Source organism: Microcaecilia unicolor, chromosome 6 (assembly GCF_901765095.1).
Source record: "Microcaecilia unicolor chromosome 6, aMicUni1.1, whole genome shotgun sequence".
NCBI lineage: Eukaryota > Metazoa > Chordata > Amphibia > Gymnophiona > Siphonopidae > Microcaecilia > Microcaecilia unicolor.
In genome coordinates, this window is record NC_044036.1 from 162,880,115 (window position 1) to 162,904,527 (window position 24,413).

The following is a 24,413-nucleotide window of genomic DNA, read 5'->3' on the forward strand; positions in this document are numbered from 1 at the left end:
AGAGATCTTTCAAAGCTCTGTTCAAACTACCCAACTGTCTGATGCAGCCATTTGCCTGTGTTCCTCCCCCCCCCCCCCTTCCAGTTTACTTAAATTCAGAGCTGCTAATGACCCGGTTCCAGCAGGAAGATTTTAGACAGGTCATGGACATCGGGAAACCCTATCCTGGTGCATTATGGGAGCTACCGCACTAATTTCAATAAGAGGCATCAAGGCTACACCTACTACCACATCCCATTTAGGATGTCAGTTCCCAAATCAGGAGGACTGAGTGAACATCCCCTCTCCCCAAACCAGGGAAACTGTCTGAGCGCAGCAGTTCCACAGTCACAAAACAAAACGATGCGTCAGGGCAGGCACACGGCGCTAAAGATGCCCACCGATCACATGGCAGCTAGTCGTCATAACAACGGCCCAGCCACAGGAGGTCGAGACTCAGTAGGGGAGGAAACTTAAAGGTGTTAACCCTCTTAAAGGGGCAACGTGCCCAGCAGTCACCCGAGAGGTGACTCAAGCAAACAAGCAAGTACAGCGGCAAAGCTTCTATATGGGGCGGGTGGTGGCAGAAAAGGGATAGAAGGGCGGGTGACTTACTGCTGCTGCCGCTGCCCAGAGCAGGGGAGGAGCCAACACTTGCATTGTTTCCCCCTGCAGCTGAAGGCAGCTCCGGCGCGTGCCCTTCCTCCTCCCTTCTCATTGGCTGCTAGAGGCTGCCCGAGTCCGTGAGCCGGCTTGTTAAATGGAGCAGTCATTAGAGAACGATTCCCATTGAAAAACCTCGCGCAGGGGTGGGGAACAGAAACGGGGGGATTTTTGTTTTAATAGTGAACACTGTCAAGGGTGTGTTTGGGGGGAAATGTCTTACACCCCTCCTAATTTAAAGGAGTTACCGTGACGTATGAACTCTGAATGACATATTCTGGTGAATTAGCATTTTTTAAAAATGGGTTTTACCTTTAGGGGGATAAGCAGGGGGTTTCCGTGCTCATGCTTGGAAAACTGAAGAGTCGACAAAAGGAAGGCAACGTAGGAATCTCAAGATCTGAAGGGAGGCAGGGCTGCAACGCTTGGGGCCGTGAGAGCAGTTTAAATTTCTGGCCATGGAAATTAAAGTTCCCCAGGTGTGATGTAAGTACTGAGCCTTCTTTTTACTTCTTATTTATAGTTGTGTTTTTATGTAAAATGCGTGTCTAGCATATAGGGTTAAAGGTGCAGTCCCGTGGCCGCACTTGCCTACAGGGCCACCCGAGTCCTGCTGCTGGCGCATTTTGAGTGTATCATGAATGTTTAAACGCAGTTTCGCGTAGCCTGTTGGCGCGGCTCTGCTGCGGATGCTTCGCTCAGGGGCACGTTTAACGGTGAGTCCAACCCACGCAGCTCTAACACTGCCTCGGCGTGGTGAGGGCGGCTGGGGAAACGTGGTGCGCCTCCGCTGCGCAGTACTGCTGCAGAAATAGACAGGTACTCCTTTAATGGGCTCTTCTTTCTTTCAGATGGTTGTTGTAATGTGGCTTTGATAGCGGTGAAAGCCTGGTTGACCGAGGGGTTGGGTGTATTGGAGAAATAACACCAGTTCTTGGCTACGATTCCTGTTGAGTCAGGGATAGTTTGGGGTGGGTATTGGAGGGAGACAGTATCACCCTCCCCTCCCCCCCCCGGCAAAGATTTTGAAGGTGATAAAGCTAAATTGGTTCCCCCTTCCCCTAAAGATGAGCAGGCAAAATATACCCCAGTTTTGAGTCTAACCTTGCAAAGTCGTAATGTATATCTTCAATTAAATAGAAAAAAGGTATTTACAAATACTGCTTTCCCAGAACTAGAGAATCTCTTGAGCTGTATAGTCCTAGTCTGTTGGGTATATTCCCAAGCTTCAGCCTGTTTTCCACCACAAGTAGCTTAGAGGAGTCAAATTGAGCCCTTGTCTCTCCCCCTTCCCCGGCCCTCGCCTGCTTTATTATAGGGCTTGTTTCAAATTTCTTAATTTGTTCGCTTTACCTTCTACTCCTTCCCCCCCCCCCCCCCTTCTTTCAGCTACAGCTGGCCCTTCCTCTCAAGAATTAAAAGCAGTGTGCCGCGCCCCCACTTCTTCTAGAAGTTGAAACAATCTTTTTATGCCTGCAGGTGCACTTGGCGTTTCCTTTCTGGTGGGATATAAAGACATTATATCTTTTGTTGTTGTTTTTGATCCTTTCAGTATTCTAAATCTACAGAGGATGGCAGCTCAAGTTGAGGAGTATCTCCCCCAAATTAGGCCACTTTAATAGCTACTTTTAGGTGGCTGTGTCTTAAGCTAAGAAGCTGTTATGAGCTACTTCAGAGCTGCTATGTTTCTCAGCTCCAGGTGTTAGACTTTAGGCATCCGACTGTACTTATTCATTATGGGACTTGCAGCCCTGATTTCAGTGGGTAGCAGCAGTGCCTACAAATACTATGGTGCTTTAGGATATAAGGTCAAAATCAGTACTGGCCAGAGTCTCCCTCCTAGAACTGAATTTGACAGCTTTGTGTCCCTCATCTTTCCTTTCACTTGTTCAGCAGACTGGCTTTTTACATTTAGTGTCTTTGTTTCTATATTCTTTCCCTCAAGCTGCAGGAAAACCTTTTAAGTACAAACTTCTCTTGTGTAAGGTGCTTGTCAACAGGGCTACCCAACCATTAGCAGGATTAGGCAAACGCCTAGTTCAGCAGCTTCTAGGGGTGCTGAGCAGCAGCTGCCATCCATGTAAAACAGGTCCAGACCACCACAGAAACTTCAGGGTGGACAGGCTTCAAATAGCCCATCTACCCAAATATTTTTATTTGGGAGGGGGTGCGTGAGGCTCTAGGTGCCTAACAGTCTTGCACTGTTCAAGCTCTAGTTTTTTTCCCATTTTTCTCTTTTTGTTCTCCACTGTACCAATGGGGGAGAAGGGCAGCCCATGAAGTAAGGGAGTGCAAATCGCCCACCTTTGAGTTTACTACCATTTCATTCTTCTGAGTTCTTTCATTTTTCCTTCCCTTAGCTGTCATTGCACAGGTGGCTTGGGGGGGGGGGGGGGGTGAAAGAGCCCTTTTATCAAAAGGATGGGAGATCCACAGCTGGGGCCTCTGGCCCAGCCAATATAAGGAGCAAGTGTCCTCTCTTCCACACACAGCCAGGCTGTGCAATCTGATTTTTTTCATAATAGGGCCCTGGCCCAGGGAAGTGGTTAAGAAATGTACCTGTGAAACTAAGCATGTTCTCCTTTTGACATCTTGCCCTTGTAATGGGGAAAGGAGATATGTGCTGCCTTTCAGCCAGCAGGAAGCAGCCCTCAAGGTCCAGTCAGTCCCCTCAAGACAGGGCAAGATGTATATAACAGCTCTGGTTGATAAGTCTTCAAATATACCATGCGTCTGCTTTATACAGGTTATACAATTCTAGCCAAAGCACTATTGAAGTAACTAGCTACTACTGTTCTGGCACAAATGAATGATTCACCAGGGCCAGTCTATATATTGGAGAAAAATATTTTTGGTCTGGGACCATTTGCCGATGACACAAAGTTATTCAAAGTAGTCAAATTGCGGGAAGATTGTGAAAAACTACAAGAGGACCTTATGAGACTGGGAGTCAGGGCGTCTAAATGGCAGATGACGTTTAATGTGAACAAGTGCAAAGTGATGCATGTGGGAAAGAGGAAACCAAACTATAACTACGTCATGCAAGATTCAGCGTTGGGAGTCATGGACAGAGATGATATGTTGAAAACTTCTGCTCAATGTGCTGCTGTGGCTAGGAAAGCAAATAGAATGTTGGGTATCATTAGGAAAGGGATGGAAAACAAAAAGGATATTATTCTGCCGTTGTAGCGCTCCATGGTGCGACCGCACCTCGCGTATTGTGTTCCATTCTGGTTGCTGCACCTCAAAAAAGACAGTGGAATTAGAAAAGGTGCAGAGAAGGGCGACAAAGATGATACAGGGGATTGGACGGCTTCCCTATCAGGATAGGCTGAAGAGGCTGCGGCTCTTCAGCTTGGAGAAAAGGCGGCTGAGGGGAGATATGATAGAGGTCTATGAGATGAGTGGAATGGAAAGGGTCTGTGGAGCGTCTGTTTACGTTTTCCAAAAATACTAGGACAAGGGGGCATGCGATGAAGCTGCAGTGTGGTAAATTTAAAATGAATCGGAGGAAATTTTTCTTCACTCAACGCGTAGTTAAACTCTGGAATTCGCCTCCGGAAAAGGTGGTTAAGGCGGTTAACTTAGCGGACTTCAAAAAGGGTTGGACGGCTTCCTGGTGGAAAAAGCCATAGAATGTTATTGAATGGACGAGGGAATACAGTATTTCTAGGATGGGCAGGACAAATTGCTTGTTCTTTTGGCCGCTATCAGTGACAGGGTGCTGGGCTCGATGGACCCTTGGTCTGTCCCAGCGTGGCGATACTTATGTACTTATGCACTATGCCCATATAATTGGTGGCCTTTGTCAGACGATTTGAATTTAGCTCTCTTTTCTTGTAGTTGTTGCTCAAGGTCAGTTACATTGAGCACCCTCTAGGCAAGTGAACCTGAATTTTGTACCTGAGGCACTAGAGGATAAGTGACTTGGCCAAAGTTATAAGGAGATGCAGTGAGATTTGACTTGGGCATATCTGGTTCGTAGCCTGTTGCTCTAACCATTAGATTATTCTCTAATCGCTGATATTTCATGGGTACCTAGCAGGTGTTTGGGTTTTGTCCCCAGTTTGTGGCTATTTGAAAGCAGAGTGCCTAGTCAAGGTGACGTGGTCTGCCAGTGCACATGCATTTGAGAAGAGTCCATTAAGGGCGCCTGCTCTAATCTGTTGTCCATACATACATAAGTACATAAGTAGTGCCATACTGGGAAAGACCAAAGGTCCATCTAGCCCAGCATCCTGTCACCGACAGTGGCCAATCCAGGTCAAGGGCACCTGGCACGCTCCCCAAACGTAAAAACATTCCAGACAAGTTATACCTAAAACTGCGGAATTTTTCCAAGTCCATTTAATAGCGGTCTATGGACTTGTCCTTTAGGAATCTATCTAACCCCTTTTTAAACTCCGTCAAGCTAACCGCCCGTACCACGTTCTCCGGCAACGAATTCCAGAGTCTAATTACACGTTGGGTGAAGAAAAATTTTCTCTGATTCGTTTTAAATTTACCACACTGTAGCTTCAACTCATGCCCTCTAGTCCTAGTATTTTTGGATAGCGTGAACAGTCGCTTCACATCCACCCGATCCATTCCACTCATTTTATACACTTCTATCATATCTCCCCTCTGTTGTCCAGGTGAGGAAAAAGTAGCATAGCAGCAGTAGTAAAAGGTGTCGAGAAACCATGAGTAGAGCTGGGGGAGGGGGAGGCAGTGGGTATATTACCTCGGTCTGTTTCCTGGTTTGGCCCCCTGCTTCTTCCTCAACTGGTAAACCCCTGCTCCCTTCTTTGCTTTGCTTAATCTCTGCAGCCACCTGCTAGCTCTTGACTCAGCTGCCTGAGCTGGATGCTGCTTTTTTGGCCATTAAAGCAGAGATTAATATGAATGCATGTTCCTGTGTTCAGGGTTGCTGAAATATGTTTGGCTCTGCCATCAGCATGTAATATCTAAGATTTCAAGCTGAGAACAGGAAGCATCACACAGAAAGATTCCCCTTGCTGAGGGCAGGCAGGTGTTGGAGCATATCAAATGGACTGTGTAGGCATGGGATTGCCACTGACATGTAATATGCGAGTACCAGGAGAAGTGCTGTAGGTGAAACTGTTTAGGTTAATTGGGCACTGTGCTTGTTGGGGGGGGGGGGGGGGGGGAGGGGAAGGCAGACATCAGTCTTAACATAAATATCCTAAACTGTAGACAGGTTCAGGAAAAATTCACAGTCGTGGTCCAAAAAAACTCATAGGTATATAGTGTCTGAACAAACTCTTTTTTTTATTATTTTTTTTTTTAATCGGAACTTTCCCAAGAAACTTTCACCAACATTGGCCATATCATTAATGAAAAATACTTATTAGTGAGTTTCATAAGCTAGCAGCATGTCGGACTTTTTCACAAATGAAACTTTAGCCAGAGATCCTTCATAATCTTTTTAACAGGCACTGATACCAGCTGAATTCTTATTGAATCCCAAAGAGAGCCACTTTGTTTCAGTGAATCCGACTGCTTCAGGGGATGCATTCAAATGTTGCTGCAAAAGGGGCTGTATCTGAAATGTACATGGGATCAGGAAGAGCAGGAAAGGGAGTTCAAGCCTGGAGGCGGGGAGGATAGGGAATGGTACAGAGATGAGTTGAGCCTGCCTTTTATTAGCAGGTTGATCTACAGAAAAGTGTGAGAAAACCATGTATGGAAGGGGAGCTGGCTTGCAAGGGGTAGTCTAGAACCTGCTGGGTGACTGGAGAGATGAGGGGCCAAGCAGGATATTCTGTGAGGTTTATATATATATATATATATATATATATATATATATATATATATATATAGCACTTGCTTCAGGGTTCACTGTGATTAACATATTAAGAGTCTCCACAATGGAGTGCATAAGCTTGTATTTCCAATCTAAGTCAAATAAGTGGTTTCTGCAAACAAAAATAAGAACATGAACATTTTAACTCCCATACCTCGGTGGTGGGTAAACTAATGGAAACGCTTCTAAAGCGGAGGATTGTGAGGCAGGTCGTGTCAGACAAATCTGGTTCTTTGACTGGGTGACCAAACAGTTGGATGTGGGAGGGGTGCTAGATGTGGTGTGCTTAGATTTCATCAAAGCCTTTGACACGGTTCTTCACAGGCAACTCATAAATAAACTGAGTATCCTTGGTATGGGACCTAGAGTAAATGGGTTAAAAATAGGTTGAATGTAAGGAGACAAGAGTGGTGGTAAGTGGAGCTTGCTCTGAAGGTATAGGGATGTTATTAGTGGCGTACCGCAGAGATTGGCTGTTTTTAACTACTTTGAGTGATATTGCGGAAGGGCTGTCTGGTAAGGTTTGTCTCTTTGAGGATGATACAAAACTGCAACAGGGTGGACACCCCGGAAGGTGTGGATGGCATGAGAAATGGTTCAATATTTGGCAACTAAGATTTAATGCTAAAAAAATGCATGGTCATACACTTCCCAAGAATCTAAGTGAAGTGCTTCTTTGTACAAAGGAAGAGCCGGTCTTGAGGGTGATTGTGTCCTTAAAGTTTCCAAACAGGTAGAAAAAGTGCCAGAAGGAGGCTTGGTTGCATAAGGAGAAGGATGACCAGCAGGAACAAAGAGGTGATTGTGCCCTTGTATAAGTCACTGATGAGGCCCCATTTAAAGTACTGTGTGCAATTCTGGAGACCGCACCTACAGAAAGATATAAACAGGATGGAGTCTGTCCAGAGGGTGGCTACAAAATTGGTAAGCGGTCTTGGGACATAAAACATATAGGGACAGGCTCATGAACCTCAACATGTATATGCTGGGAGAGGAGATATAGAGACATTTTAATATCTCAAGGGCATTAATGTACAGGAAGTGAGCCTTTTTCAAATGAAGAAAAACTGTGGAATGAGGGGGCATGAAAGGAAATTGGCTTAGGAGGAATCTAAGAGCATTCATTCACGGAAAGGGTGGTGGAAGCATGGAATGACCTCCTGGTGGAGGTCGTGGAGACGAGGACTGTCAGAATTTAAAGTGTGGGACAAGCACGTGGGATCCCTTAGGAAAAGGAAGAGTTAGTGTTTACGGAGGATGGGTAGACCGGATGGGCCATTTGGCCTTTTATCTGCCATCATGTTTCTATGGCAACCATTCCAAACACTTGCACCGTGAACAGAGAAGGAGCAATCATAAACAGATTAGAAACAAATATTCTTAAAAGAAGGGAATCCAGTTGTAATGTTTGAGAAAACAAATGGTATGGCTAGAGGAAGGAATCTGAAGTAACTGTAAGCCCATCTGAATTCTGGCCAAGTAAGGACTTGTAAGCCAGGCAAGCTAATATAAACCTAATATGCTTCTGAATTGGTAGCCAGTGCAAGAGCATCATATACGGGCTAACACTGTCAAATCTCCCCTTTCCAAAAATCAGTCTAACAGCAGTGTTCTGCAGCAGCTGCAATCTCCTGATCAGCTTAAAGGACACATTTCTGAAAGCACATTACAGTAATCCAGTTGCGGCAAAAGAATTGCCTGCACTAAGGATCTAACAAATTTTGTGGCTGCAGTAAGGATGGGATTGTGTGAGGCTGCTTCAGTATGAAAAAAAACTTTATACTCCGTGAATTGGTTTGACCAAAATTTAATGTAGAGTCCAGGATAATTCGGAGAACAGTAGAATGATCTTCAAGCCTAAGAACTTCTCCTGATGCTCCATGTAAGGAGTTCCTAACAATATCTTTATTAAGCTTAAAGTACTTAGCCACTGATCTATAAGTGAAATGTTTTTTTATTTTATTTACTAGCTCTACCCGGCCACGCGTTGCTGTGGCTCAGACTGGTTAATTGGAAAAGAGAGGAAAGAGGAAGCGCATGTTTCTAATATGTTTCATTTCACAATGCTTGTGGGTATACGATATTTTTTTGTTGTTCCATTGTGTGTGCAGAGATAGAGATTGTCTGGTTTGCCAACTGTGGAACATGCAACAAATAATTGTCCATGTGAGAAGCAATCCGTGTGTAGATGTAAACGGGTGAATAGAATTCTTTAGAATTGGCCCTGAGCTTTGTTGATGGTGTTTGCAAACAGCAATCGAATTGGGAATTGCAGTCTGTTAAATTGAAATGGCATATCTGTTGGAATCTTAGGAATGAGGACATGTTCACCTTTGAAAGGTCCTGTCAAGATTGTTGCTTGTACGACATTGCTCATTAATTTTTTTTTACTGCAAGCCGCGTGTGGTTGCAAAGCTTTGGCTGGTTGATATTTTGCAACATAATTGGCACGCCGATTTTCAATTGCAGTACGTGTGGTGGCATCCCTGGCAGATCGAGGTAATTGAAAAAGTCTGTTGGATAATTAAGCACTTCATCTGCTTCCAGAACAGTGTTAACGGACTTGTATGTGAGTGGCTCGCTTTGAATGTTAGACCGAATAATATTCAGTTCGTAGACGTCTTTGTTCTTGGCCGCAAGAATAGCTCGTTCACTCAGCGAATCGTGATTCTTATAATTGGTTTGAATATTGGGAAATACTTTTTCAACCAATTCTTTTGAGGTCGCTAAATTGCAGAAGTTATGAGGCAATGAAATTCGTCCTGAGGTCAGATCAGCCGGCACTTTTCCGTTCCCAATTTTCAGCAATTGATGTGAGAATATCTGAGCTGATCGTTTTGCAGCTGGACACGCATATTTGTAGTTGTTTAACGTCTTTACGTGTTGCCACAAAGTATAGGCAAGCATTTATTTCGTCCGCTTGTGTCGATCGAGGAACTACAGGTAATGTTTGCCTGAAATCTCCTGCAAGTAATATTAATGTGTTTTGAAATGGTCTGATGTTTCCACGCAAATCTTGCTATGATCGATCAAGAGCCTCAAGCGATGTTTTTTGCTGTGCTGTTTCCTCTGCACGTATTTGAGCCATTCTTTTTCTATTTCGCTTGTTCGCTGATGCCTGTTCTTCCTCAGTTTGATTTGCAATTGTAGGTATATAAAAACACGCGCGTATTCGAATGCAACGTTGTGTGGAGGAGTGGCCTAATGGTTAGGGTGGTGGACTTTGGTCCTGGGGAACTGAGGAACTGAGTTCAATTCCCACTGCAGGCACAGGCAGCTCCTTGTGACTCTGGGCAAGACACTTAACCCTCCATTGCCCCATGTAAGCCGCATTGAGCCTGCCATGAGTGGGAAAGCGCGGGGTACAAATGTAACAAAAATAAATTAAAAAATAAAGCAATTGGTGAAGAACTTTCGGAGATTTAAGCCACTCTCAGCCTGTCGCGTTGATTCTGTTGAGAACGAAGCAGATGTGAAGCTGCAGAATGCGATCGCCATGCTCGCAACCGTGCATCGCCAAGTCTGGCTGCATGTCGCTCTGCTGCTTCCTCGTCATGTATTTGAGCCATTCTTTGTGTGTTTCGCTCGTTTGCTGATGGCCGTTCTTCCTCAGTTTGATTTGCAATTACTCGTCGCACTGCTTCCGCTCCTCGAGTACGAAAGCTGTGACATCTACATAATAGTAGGTATATAAAAACATGTGCGTATTCGAATGCAACGTTGTGTCCAAATTTGAAAGCAATCGGTGAACTTTCGGAGATTTAAGATTTTGAACAAACAAACATTTACATTTTTATTTATATAGATTATGGATGTGTGTCTTCAAAACTAGACAGAGCAGGACATAGTAAAAAGATGTTGTCTGCATAAGAGAGGACTAAGTTAGAAAAGAAGCAGCTTAATGAGCTAAGGTACACATTGAACAGGGACAACTGAACCCTGGGGTACGCTGAAACCAGGATTCCATTATCCTTCCTTCTCTCTATATATGTCCTGTTACCCAAGAACTGTGTGAACCAGTGGAGAACTGTTCCTGTTAAACTCAATTCACTTAATCTATATAATAAAGAATGATCAGTTAAAACAATTCTTAGAACTTAATATTTTGCATCATACTCAACATGGAGTTAGAACCCGATAGCACAGAAACAATGCTTTTTGACATTTACATCAAAAATTAGGAGGGGAGTCTGCACAATACTAGCTAAGTCATCTGTATAATCACCTAGTTGCAAAATGAAGTTCACAAAACAAGTAAGCCACATAATGTTTGTAGGAACTCCTGCCAGCAAGTAGGAAGGATAAACATCTAAAGATACTTTTTTTTTTTTTTTTTTTTTTTTGCAAGTTGACCAATACATTGTAAATGACTCCTTCAAAGCTACTCCAGAATGGAGTGGAGCAGGTACAACTATTCAACTCCTACCCACAAATATAAAACGTCACTGTGTGCTTGTACAGGAGAGGAATGGGGGGGGGGGTGAAAATGGGGAGAGTAGGTACTGAGGGGACATAATAGCTTAGAGAAGTGATGTGGATTGACGGAAGCAGGTGGGGGGAGAACCAGCTGTAATAGATTTAGCTGGGGGGAGGGGTTGGATGCATGTTCAGCAACCCAGAGAGAATCAAAAGGGCAGGGTCAGCTTTCACCATCCTTGCCCTAGAGGTGAGAGATTTGGGGGGGGGGGGGGGGAAGTCTAAGGATGCCTTGCACCCCTTTTAAGTGTTACAATGATGTATTTAAATGACATTCTGGTGAATTATATATTTTGACCATTTCTCTTTTAGGGAGGTGAGCATGGAAACCACTTGCTTTACTTTCTTATGCTTGGAAAACTGAAGAGTTGACAAAAGGAAATCAGCATAGGAAGATTTGAGGAGTGGCAGGGAATTTAAGAAATCAGATACTTGTGTTCTCCCCATGGATATGGACATTGACGTTCCCCAGGTACAATGTTAAGTACTGATTGGTGGGGGTTTTTTTTTTGTATACTCTGGTTACTGTTTGGTTGTAAAGTTCATGAAATTAATTTTTAAAATCTTGAGTTGAATCTGCAGGACTTCTTGTATTGCTGTAGGCCCAATAAGTGTCTGGATTTTTTTTTTTTGAAGTATAATAGGAAAGGGAATTGGGACTTGATACCTTTCTGAGGTTTTTGCAACTACATTTAAAGCGGTTTACATATATTCAGGTACTTATTTTGTACCGGGGCAATGGAGGGTTAAATGACTTGCCCAGAGTCACAAGGAGATAATGTTTAAATGCAGTTTTGGGTAGCCTATTAGATTAGGCCTTGACAAAAAGGGCTTAACTTTGTAACGTATTTCCCTCTTTTTTTTCTTCAGACAGTTGCAATATGATTTTGCACTGAAGAGGATTCTTCTGTCAGCAAGAGAATCTCTGCTACTTCAAAAGTCAAGTGCAGATAGTTTCTATCTATTTGGATGGAAACATCTGAAACTGCATTTTATGGCAGGCTTATGGTAAGAGACCATATTACAGCAGTTTACAGCCAGATGACAATATTTGCGTTTCTTTAAAGTGTCCGTTCTGCTATGGACCATGCTTTCATCAAACTGGAGACACCTAAAACAAACATGGAAACATCAGATTTAATGGAAACGGGGGGTGTTGCCAGACCAGAACCTCAGCTGGGAAACCAGTGTACAGCTGAAAGCAGTGTCTATGCTAGAATTAACACTAATACTACTTATAAGCCTGTTAATTGCAGGAGTGGAGACAAGATGGACCCTGCTGCAATACAGAAACTGGGAAAAGTTGCCCACATTGTGCCTTGTGCTAAGGATCCCAAAATGGTGAATCTGCGGTTTTTGAGGAGAGCTGTAGTAGAATCTGATCAGGAGGAGCCAGTTCTTGATCTTCCCGAGTCAGAGCATCACAGCAAAATGATACCCATTTCCAAAACAAGAAGGGCTATTGCAAAGAGGGTGCATGGGTCTAATGAGAAGGCCAATGTAGCAAGCCCTGAGCAGAAGGGGACAGCTGCTGATATTGATAATGCCATGGAGCACAAGGACCATGTCAAAGATGCAGAGAGGAGGGAGCCATCAGAAACTTCCAAAGACTTGGTGCAATCCAAAAAGGAGGAGGAGGAGAACGAGGAAGAGGCTGATATGAAGGCTGTGTCCACATCACCTGATGGAAGGTTTTTAAAGTTTGATATTGAACTTGGAAGAGGATCATTCAAGACTGTATACAAGGGTCTGGATACCGAAACTTGGGTTGAAGTTGCTTGGTGTGAACTTCAGGTAAGATTTAGTGTCTTAAATACCAGTTGGGAGGGCTGAGTGCTAACCATGTTACTTGTAACATATTTTCTAACATAGAGCTCAATAAAACTGTTCATTTAAGTTGTATGTTTAAACCTGTTTTAACTATGCAAGTTGGTTAGTCTGGGGAGAATAGTAGCAGCTGTGCACAGAATGAGCCATACTCTTTTCCTGTAACCCTTTCAACATGCCATGCTATATAATGTGCCATGGGGTGTAGCAGTGACATATCTTCACGACCTGGGGGTGCACAGAGCAGTCTTGCAGCTGTTGGCTCCGTCCATTCCCCTGCCCCAGAACAGGAAGTAACATCAGGAGGGGCAGGGAACCAGCAGTGCCAACAGCTGCACGACTTCTCCGTGCATGCCCTTGATGTCTGCACCCGAGGTGGACCGCCCCCCACTGCCCTGCCCTTAATACGCTACTGTTCAAGAATGGAACAGTTCAATGGAACCCGCAAGTCTAAACTATGAGGCTTCTGACTTTTTGTAGGTTAGTAACTTGACACATCTACTGAATTAAATCTCCATTTCAGTTGTGACCAGAAAGCTGAGGATCCCTGGTATGTTTGGTAGGTACATGTCACACTTAAGTAGGATCTGTGGTTCTGACTTTGGTCCGTAAAAGTGCAATGCTAGAACGTACATAGAATTTGAGGCAAATGGCATGGGGAAAATGTTTAGTTGACATTGGGCAAGAAGGGGGAATCTGAAGGGAAACCAAACAATTCAGGTTGGTCTTCATGGGTCTGAAAATGCTGCACTCGCAATATGAATATAAAATGCATAGAGCATGGGAATGGGCATATCTCTATGCAGATTCAGTGAACATGAAAGGTTAACATTATGTAATTTAACATATTTCAGTTCGTATGAACAAAAATGGTGTTCAATAAAAGGTACAGTTAGAACCCTAAAAAGTGTGTGTGTGTGGGGGTGTTTAAATTGCACAGAGCAGCAGGTACGACTATAGCCACATTACTGGGCAGTCGAGATGAGCTATCTGCTGTTTACTACAGCAAAGGTATCTTTGCCTTGCTAAGTGCTGTGGAGACGCACAGGAATTCTGCAATGCCATTGGAGTATAGAGGAAATATTTTGGCTGTTGACCTGCTGTGTAGGTTCTATTCCACAACCCAATCGGGATTCCTGCTGTTTGTATTTATGGGGTGCTTTGGGAGCTGATCTGGCATACATGGCACAAGTCCTTTATATAGTTACTAGTGTCTGTAATGCATACCAGATGAATTGTCCATGACATCTCCACAAAATGCAGTACATAACTCCTTTTAAACTTACAGGTCACCAAGATACAAACAATGGAGAGTGTATATTGATAAATGTGCTATTTTAGAGGAGCTCTGGTTATGGGGTGCTTTCAAAACTTAGTGCAGTAATAAAGGTCCCTACATATTAAGCTACATGAAGGCTATTTGGATTTAGTTATGCAGTTATTGCACAGTATGCCAAAAACTTTGGGAAATGCCCCTTTATCTGTAATACAATATAGGCTGTAAATGTGTTAATTCTCAGGGGCCAGTATTCAAGCTACTGGTGTGAATATGCAGTTAATGCTGGGTTTGCGCACACACTGGGGACTGCACAGATGGTTCTGTGCAGGTGCTGAAAACTACCGCAGACCAACATGCAATTAAATGCATGTTAATGTCATTATGCATCCTACAGCCATGCACAATTTCCATGCGTGTTTAATGTGGGAAATGTCTCGTGTCTGATCTAGGGTTGGTTGTTTGAGAGGCGTGTCTAGTCACTCCCTTCTCCAACAGCTTCTTGCCCCTCCCCCCAATATTCCAGGTGGTCTAATGGCCTCCAGGTCCAGCCTCCCTTGCACACCCCAGAAGTCCTGGCTGCTCACTAGCATGCTGCAGCTTTATTTTTTATTCCAAGTTTGCAGAACAGTAATGACTCTACTGTGAACCTTTTTAGCATTGGCCCACTTTGAAGTTAGCACAAGCTACTTGCCATGTTAATGGGTGGCAATTACCCCTTAACAGTAAGGCAAAAGTCCACACCTATTCCGAGCACGGTCCATATGTACAGTAGTTTCCACCTTGACCTATATGCTGGGTCAGTGTGCCCAAAGGACCAGGTTGAAAACCTCTGTGCTATGGTATAGCCTTAATGGCCACATTAACAACTAACATAGCTTAATAGGCCCCAGATTGTGTACAGCAGGCAGTATTTATTGGGCTTTATTAACCGCCTTTATAAAGAGATTCACCCAAGGCGGTGTACAGCAGGTACAGTTTTAACATAAAAATTACAATTTTGATAACAGCAATCTTAAATCATATTGTATTGCAGAACTGTACCTATTTAAAAGCAGAGACTAAACAGAGTAAAGCTGAAAGTCAGCTGGGATTGGCAGTATGGTAGGAGATGGGGGTGGGGAAATCAATTGACTAGATGGGCGTAGGAGTCCGTCAACTATAGGTCATTGTTCTAGTTGTTGCCCAGTCCCGGAAATATAGCCTTGGTAAGGTTTAAGAATTTCTTGTCCACTAATCCTAAAATGCTGTGCTTGGATAGTTAAAACATAAAAATGCAATCACAGACTATAGAAGCCATAAAAGGGCTTTTCTAAATCTTAAAACTAATCCCAGCTCTGCCACTGAATCTTCGTATCTGACTTGATCTATTGTTTCCATATTTACAGAGCTGGTGAAGTTGACACATGTTGAATTTCTTTAAAATGCATATGTAATAAAGCCCAACTGAACCTAGGATCTTCAGTTTCTGCTGAAACGGAATCTGTGACTATAATTTGGCTGTTTTGGTTTTGGCCGAAACCAAAACTGACCTTTGGAAGCCCTTGTGTTGTTGCCTCTTCAGGCGTAGGAATGATCCCCCCCCCCCCCCCCCCCACTTGTTCTGCCCTATGCTGGTTCCAGTCACAGAATGCTATGGGAGGTACTGGCAGCCAATCTCGGCAGCCTTTGTGACAGGAGCAGTGGCACAGGGCAGGAAGAAGTGGGGATGGTTCCTTCCCCCAAAAAGGCCATTAGGACTTTCTAAGGTAGGCCCAGGGAGGGCCTACAGGTGGTTGGGTGGGATGGGGGGTTAGTTTGCATCTGAAAAATGCACAGACATGGCCTCTATTGTGTAAACCCTGCTTAGTCCAGCTGGGGTAGCCAATTGGAGTACTTTGAACCGCCCACTATGAAAAGGTATAGTTAGTGGTGCAAAACCTAAGCAGCATCAAGTTAGTTTTTGTGGATAGCGTCAATGTAGTTCTGCACAGGCGTGTATCCAGACCTCAATTTTGGAGGGGGGGGCACATTTTGCCCTGACCCCTGCTACAACCCCCACATACCTGGGCTGGCAGGGGTCCCCAAGCCCCACTAGCACTATTCACTGCTGCTTTGACTACCCTTCTTTCCCACCCTGCAGCATATGCTCTGTTTTAATGAAATTGAACATGCGTGAATTTTCACGCATGCTCAATTTTACTAAAACCAAGCGTGCGGGTGGGAGGAACGGAAGCAGGGCAGGCAGCAAACCGCACTGGAGGAAGGCTTTTGCTGGTGGGGCTTGGGGACCCTTGCCAGCCAAACTAGCAGACCTGGGGGGGGGGGGTACTCAGTGGCTACATCACTGGTTCTGCAGACATTGAGAATGATGGCCCTCTTTGTAAGAAACAGGCAGAACTCCCTTTTGAGTATATGATATCAGCAGTATTCAAATGCAATACACAAGCATGACAATATGATACTATTAAGTGTACATATAGCCTGAGTTTGATATGTAGCATACATGATTCACTAGGCTAGACCTTCTGAAGTTTGTTACATATTTTTGCTTCATAATGCGAATATTCTAAATGGAGCTGAAGCTCATCAGTCTTAATAAAATCTTGAGGTCTCTGTAGCCTTTTGTCTAGAGATGAAGGCCGATCAGTCGTGTCAAAATACCACATAAAGCTGCATTTAGTTTGCAGTTAGCTCAATGATGGAGAAAGGAGACTTTAAAAAGATGGATGCAAATTAGACCTTAGTACTTTTTCTAATATATTCATATTATTTCCACTTGTACTTAAATTTTGTTGAATCGTTGTTAGTCTATAAAGAACTTAACATTCTTCAAAAGCTTCAACAGTGATCTGGTTGATCCGTATTAAATTTTGCCTCTAGCTTCAGAAGCTTACCGTGTGGAACTTCATTCAATTGTTTCCATCATACCAACTACATCTGGGGTGAAAACCCGGGGTTTTTAAAACTGAACCTGGATATTTTGTTTCCAATATTATGGACAAATGCTCTAAATATTTTACTTGGGGATTTTTATATAAACTAAAGTGACGAAGTGTTATACAGTAATACCTCGGTTTTTGTTGACTTCGGTTATTGTCGGTTTCGGTTTTCGTCAATTTTTTTTTTTTTTTTTTGCCGTGAAAAATTTCTTGGATTTCGTCGGCGTGCCCATGTAACCTCACTGCAAATTTTGCAAAAACGCGTTCTGCTCAGTGTGGCATTGTTTCTCGTTGTGTGAGCATCACCCTGCGCGTCTAGCCAAACAATTCCATTCCTTGTCATCAAGTAGATAAAGCCATTACGTATGGGTTGTGTCCATCAACCAGCAGGGGGAGATAGAGAGCACTCAACTTTTCACAGTGCCTCATGGCCAGCTAGCTCCACTGCCTCTTCAGTATTCTCTATCTCCCCAAGCAGGGTGGCTGCAGCTTCTTTGAGCGCCATCAAAAAATCTGCCTGGGGGTGGCTCCTGGCTTGCCAGTTAGCCGGGGTGTTAGAGGCTATAGCAGCTTCACTTTGAAGACACATAGGTCAGCCCTTTCCCTGCCTTACCCATGCCCCCGTGGACGTGGACATATTAGCTTGCTTTTCCCTGTCCTTTCCCACTCAGTGGATGCAGGCACATTGGTTCGCCTTTCCCACTTATCTGAGGAAGACTTTCCCTCTTTTTCGAGGAGTGGGCCAAAATCTCCGCAGATCAGTGGGTCTTGGACCTGATCAGAGACGGATACCGAATAGAATTCGATGCCCCAGTGTGACATGTTTGTGGAGTCCCGATGCGGTTCTGCCGCCAAACGGGCGGCGGTAGAGGAGACTTTGCACAGTCTGTTTCGGATAAGGGCTGTGCCTCCCGCCGAACAAGGTCTAGGCCGCTACTCCATTTACTTTGTGGTGCCACGAAAAGGCGGGTCTTTTCACCTGATCCTGGACTAAAAAGAGCTAAACAAGTCCTTAAGAGTGCGGCATTTTCACATGGAAACCCTGCGCTTCATCATTGCGGCGGTACAGCCAGGAGAGTTTCTCACATCTCTGGACCTGAAAGAAGCTTACTTGCACATACCAATTTGGCCCCCGCACCAGAAGTTTTTGCGGTGTTGGGAAAACATTTCCAGTTTCGGGCCTTGCCTTTTGGTCTCGCCACAGCTCCCTGAACCTTCTCCAAGGTAATGGTGGTAGTAGCTGCCTTTCTCAGGTGAGAGGGTATCCGGGTTCACCCATACCTAGACGACTTGGTCATCAGAGCAGACTCAGAAAAAGAGTCATCTAGCTACAGCCAGAGTGGTTTCAGTCCTTCAATCTCTGGGCTGGGTCATCAATATGGCCAAATGTTACCTGACCCCCTCGCAATCTCTAGAATATTTGGGGGCCAGGTTCGACACAGCCTCGGGCTATGTGTTTCTTCCCGAGCAAAGGCGGTGCAAGCTTCAGAATCCGGTCCGTCTGCTCCTTAGGATGCCCTGCCCGCGAGCTTGGGACATTGTCCAGCTGTTGGGATCGATGACGGTCACCTTGGAAGTGGTGCCATGGGCGAGAGCGCACCTGAGACCTCTACAGTATTCTCTACTTCAACGATGGTCTCCAGTATCTCAGGATTATCAGTGCAGACTTTTCTTGGCTCCCTGCGGCCCGCTTCAGTATGGAGTGGTGGCTCTCGGACAGCATGTTGCGGCGGGGAATGCTGCTGGCGCTCCCCGATTGGTGCCTAGTGGTGAGAGATGCCATCCTGAAGGGCCGGGGGAAGCATGCCCAGGGTCTGTGGACGCCCAACGAGTCGGAGTGGTCTATCAACCGCCTGGAGTTGAAAGCGGTGTTTCTGGCTCTTCTGGCCTTTCAAGTGACCCTGGAAGGATTGGCTGTCCGAGTGATGTCGGACAACACGAAAGCAATGGCCTACATAAATCGACAAGGCGGCACTCAGTGCAGAGCTCTAGCCGCGCAGGCCGAACAAATTTGCCACTGGGCTGAGCTGCATCTACAGTCCCTGTCAGCAGCTCACATTGCAGGTCAGAGCAACGTGCAAGCTGACTAAGCAGGCATCAGATCGATCCAGCAGAGTGGGAACTAGCAGACGATGTATTCCTGCAGATATGTGCCAAATGGGGCAAGCCAGGGATGGATCTTATGGTGACCAGTTCCAATGCCAAAGTCCCGTGCTTCTTCAGCAGACGGAGGGATCCTCGCTCTTCCGGGTTGGATGCTTTGGCTCTACCCTGGCCCCTGGGCTTGCTGTATGTCTTCCCTCTGTGGCCCTTGATAGGGCGAGTGCTCCTGCGGATTCGGCTGCATCCAGGAGAAGTGGTGCTCATCGCCCAGGAGGCCTTGGTATGCGGACCTCCGACAGATGCTGTTGGAGGCTCCCTTTCCGTTACCTCTAGTTCCGCACCTGTTGTCACAGGGTCCGGTGGCCATGGAGGATGCCTGCCGCTTTGGTCTTATGGCATAGCGATTGAGAGGGCACAATTGAGAGATAAAGGCTACTCAAATAAGGTAATTTCCACTCTCCTGCAGGTCCGTAAGCGCTCCACTTCCGTGGCTTATGCCAGGATTTGGCGCCAGTTTGAAGTCTGGTGTGTTTCAAGAGCGCTTTCTCCGTTGCGGGCTCCTGTCTTGCCGATTCTAGACTTTTTGCTGAATGGTGTACACAAAGGCTTGGCCTATAATTCCCTGCAGGTGCAAGTGGCAGCATTGGCCTCCCTGCGTGGCAAGGTTGAAGGCGTGTCCTTAGCTGCTCATCCAGATGTGGCACGGTTTCTTAGAGAGGTGCTTCGGCTCCGTCCTCCCGTGCGGGCACCTTGTCCAGCTTGGGACCTGGGGTTAGTATTGAAGGCCCTTCAGGGGGCTCCCTTTGAACCGCTTCGGCGTGCTACAGAGAAAGATTTGACACTGAAGGCTGTCTTTTTAGTGGCCATTACCTCGGCGAGACGGGTGTCAGAGCTCCAGGCGCTGTCCTGTAGAGACCCTTTTCTACAATTCTCAGGGGTCACGGTTCGGACCATGCCTTCCTTCATGCCTAAAGTGGTTTCAGCGTTTCACCTAAACCAGCCTGTTTTTCTTCCCTTTGTTGAGGAGGAGTTTCCAGATTCATTTGGGCAGTTGCACCTTTTGGATGTGCGCAGGACTCTGTTGCAGTATCTGCGAATTACAAATTCTTTCAGGACCTCTGATCATCTTTTTGTGCTGTTTGCAGGTCCTCGCAAAGGGTCTTCAGCATCTAAAGCCACTATTGCCCGTTGGCTCAAAGAAGCTATCTTTTCAGCATATCTGCTGTCTGGCCGGGCTCCGCCTGAAGCCTTTAAGGCACATTCCACAAGAGCGATTTCCTCTTCCTGGGCGGAAACTGGAGCACTCTCTCTTCATGAGATTTGCAGTGCTGCAACATGGGCTTCTAAGCTCTCTTTCGCCCGACATTACAGGCTGGATGTGGCTGCCAGGAGGGATGCGCGTTTTGGAGCACAGGTGTTAGCTTGTGGTGTGGCTTGTTCCCACCCTATTTAGGGATTGCTTTGTTACATCCCATACGTAATGGCTTCATCTGCTTGATGACAAGAAAGGGAAAATTAGGTTCTTACCATGATAATTTTCTTTCCTTTAGTCATAGCAGATGAAGCCATTACGTATGGGTTGTGTCCATCAACCAGCAGGGGGCGATAGAGAGCACTCTTCATTGGCAAAAAAAAACCCCTCCAGTTCTTTTAATGTTACAATTTTTAACTTTATTTTATTTAAATGATGCTTCATTCATATGTGACTTTTGTGATTTAAGCATAAAGCACTTATCTTAGTTGAGTATTAAGTAATTCTTTTATCAAATATTGTGGTTGTCTTGAGTTAAAGGGTAGCTTCTGCCTTGACAGAACTCTTTTTTTTTTTTTTTTTTTTTTTTTTTACTGTACTATCACTCTCTCTCTGATAAAGGAGAGCTCAGCGGCTGACCCAGTAGGCACTGTCTGGGCTTGCACTCGCTGTTGTCATGTGATTGAGGCGAGCTACTGATCACAGCTCAGCTGTGATTGGTCACAGAGGGCTCTGTGACCAAAAAGGAGATCTAATTGGTAAGCAAAGAGCGAGGCTGGGTTCTTGGTTCCCAATCAGGATTTCCTTTTTAGGCGCCAGACAGGCTCATCAGTAGCTGTCAGCCACATAGAGGAAATATTGTGTGTGGTTTTTGTTTTTTTAGGGGAAGGGGGATTGCATTCCTTGCTCCTTTTTCTGGTGTAGCAGCAGTTGCTTTATAGGGGGTTCCCTGAGGCCTGGGATTAAGTACTGCATGTGGATTTCCATCTCCCCTGCAACAACCTTATGAATTTGCCGTGGCACATAGTTTGGGAAATGCTTCATTATATAGTCGAATTTCTTGTGTTGGAAGACCCCCCCCCCCCCCCCCCCCACCTTTCTCCCTCACCGGAGCTCTGAAACACCTCCATTTTGGTTGCCTGGTCAGGCTTTGCTCTGCCTTCATCTGCCCCTGTTTTCACTGAAACTGGTTGTAGGAGTAAAATGTTACATATCAAACCACAAAATGAAGAATGTGATCACTGGAAAAAGTTTCCACTAGAAGTTTCTAAATAGTGCTCAATCCAAAATCTGTTCAGTCTTTACCATTACAAATCGCTCTTTAATTTTAATATTTAATGGAAGGAAAAGAGCCTCAGTTATTGCTGAAACCTCAACATTCATAGGAGCAAAATGAGTGGACAGCCCTTTTGTTGAGAATGACGGATGGAGGACTTCCCTGACAAAGCGATTAGTGAAATTGGCTTCCGTTGGGATTGTCCCATTTACAAGATGTTTCTCTCTCTTTCTCTCATGCTCAATGATTGAAACATAAGGGTTTTCAGCTGGATCTGTTCAGAAAATGAGAACACTACAATATGCAGATTCCATGAAATGTTATCGAGGTTTTAGCAATAACTGAGGCTCTCTTCCTTCCGTTAACAAATATTAAAATTAGTGTTTTGTATGGTAAGATTCCCTGACCAGGTGGTGGTTGCTTTTAAGCCAAAAAAAGTTACATAAGAATATATTTTTTATAAGACGGTAACTTTTTTTAAGCTCTACCTTAAAGGGGAATTGATGAAATAGGGCTCATATATTCTTGATCTTTTCCTGTAATCAAAGAATAGGTTCTAGTTTACTTTTGCGCCTCTTGTGAAATGCTGCAATTCTCTTCAGTACATCTTGCATAAGACCCAGCAAGGGACCTCATAATATGCAAAGATTGTACCTTTTTGACATTGCATATCTTAACGGAACACTCTATATCGGTCCTCCTTGACACAGATGGTTTGAAGGCTTCTTAGCAGCTATTGCTGTTCAGGTAATTGCTACCTAGTAATATAGCTGCACATTGATTTTTCAAGAAAGTAAGAAGTTGTCCAACAGCATCCCTGCTTGTTCTCCTCCTTTTAGGAAACCAATGTATGACATGTGAAGGCTTCTGTCTTTTGGTTTTCCTGGCCACATGACTGCATTTGAGTAGCAGGTACATTTCAAGGCAGACGTATTGGCCAGTCTGGCAGGGGAGGGGATGGGGAACTGAGACTAAGGTTTGGGGCACAAGTTCGTACAACGTGCTCCGACGTCAGACTTCGAACTGGATTCAACGAATCAGCAGCGTTACTTACAGCATGGCCACGGAGGAGTCGGAGGAAGACGAAATATGAAGACTGCGCGTCGGACCTCGGCTGGCGGGGGTTGGGGCCCCCCGCCAGCAAAAGTAAGCAGCGGGGGAGGGTTGACGGCGGGGAGGGGGACCAGGGCGAAATCTGCGGGGGCCCAGGCCCCTGTGGCCCCACGCAGATACGCCCCTGGGCACAACAGTCCTATTCGTTGGGAGTGTGTGAAAATATTATCCAGATGATGTCCGACATCAAGATTGTTGAATGAAGTGATATTTCTCAGCTGTTGGACACATTACTGCGGGATGCAGAGAGGTTGAGATTGCAAGACGTTTTTGCTGTTTATACGTGTTTGGTGTGTATAATCATTGCAGCTGTGATTCTCTTTCTTGGTGAAAAGAGAAATTGTTGGACATTTGAGCTGATTTCAGAGTTGTGTTGGTTGGAATAAATATGAAAATGTATATGTGATTAGGTTGGTAAAATGTATAGATTGTATTAGTCAAGCGAAATGAAAAACTAAATTTGGTGCAGGTTATCATTGGTTCATGTAATAGGTTAAATAACGAACCAATGAAAAAAAAAAACTCCCACTAAAGAGCAGGGGCGTAGCCAGACACCCAATTTTGGGTGGGCCTGGGCCCAGGATGGGTGGGCAGAATAACTTTGCCATGTCCCAAAGTGATTTGGTCTCTCCCTCTCTCGCCTGCATGCCATTTGGTCTCTCAAACCTCCTTCCTCCCTCACATGCAGCAACTAATACACACTGCTCATGTTGACCCCACAGCCTTCCCTCTGATGCAACTTCCTGTTTCCGCATAGGTGGGAATACATCAGAGGGAAGGCTGTGGGGCTGGTGTGAATAGTATGTATCAGTTGCTGCTCGCCACAGGCAAAGATCTGCTATTTACAAGGTATGCAGGAGGGACAGTTGTCGGGAGTTTTTGGCTGGTGAGGCTTAGGGATCCCTGCCAGCCAAATCATAGGTGTGCTGCTACTGGGTGGGCCTGAGCCCAAGGTAGGTGGGCCTGGGCCCATCCAGGCCCACCCGTGGCTACGCCACTGCTACAGAGAAAAATCATTGGTTCCTCAAACACTTTGGAAGACGACAAATGAGAAAAAGTGCCCAAAACTCCCAAAAAGAAATGTAATCCAATTCTAACTAACAAATCTGAGCAAGCATGGATTTTAAAAAAATATATATTTAACCACCCCCCACCCCCCGAGTGGTGCACCACTACACTTATCTGGAAGGAGACAGTGTCAGTTACTCCTTCTTTTTTTTTTTTTTTTTTTTTTTTTTTTTCTTTCTTTTTTGAGGAGCCAATGACTTTTCTCTGTAGCAGGATTTTTTTTTTTTAATATTACATGGACCAATGATAAAAATTTGCTGCAAACTTGTCACTTTATACATATAATATTTGTCTTGGAGTGTGTGTGTTCCTCAAAAAAACAAACAAAAAACTTAAAAGCCTAATAGGAGTTGTAAAGTAGAGAAATAGACCTCTGGATTTGAAGGCTTGGCGTACCAACTCCATACCCTGCTTAAAACATGCTGTGCCCCTTCATTTCCTTTCAACATGGCTGTGACTCTAGGAGCGTAATGGAAAAGATCTATGAAATATGCCATGTTCCTACTGAACTTGAGAAGCAGGTGTGTCGTAGGACCAACCAGTATTTAGTATTCTAATACTAATGATATCTGTAGTATGTGAGAGAATTCCGTTAATGACGACTGTCATTGCGGCATAATGTAAGCCACATTGAGCCTGCAAATAGGTGGGAA

The 24,413-nt window shown here is 44.9% G+C and overlaps 1 protein-coding gene across 5 annotated transcripts in view; it reads left to right on the plus strand.

The window, feature by feature from the left end:
• The first annotated feature begins 783 nt into the window (after positions 1-783).
• Positions 784-24,413, plus strand: part of WNK2 (WNK lysine deficient protein kinase 2) — a 233,181-nt gene continuing 209,551 nt past the window's right edge. For 4 of the 5 annotated variants that reach the window (XM_030206139.1, XM_030206142.1, XM_030206141.1 and 1 more), the window contains exons 1-3: positions 784-1,128; positions 11,237-11,396; positions 11,795-12,718. In XM_030206139.1, the coding sequence (XP_030061999.1) occupies positions 12,005-12,718 (714 nt within the window). In that variant the 5' untranslated portion in view covers positions 784-1,128; positions 11,237-11,396; positions 11,795-12,004. The remainder of the gene's footprint in view (positions 1,129-11,236; positions 11,397-11,794; positions 12,719-24,413) is intronic. The other variant, XM_030206140.1, reaches the window with a different exon arrangement.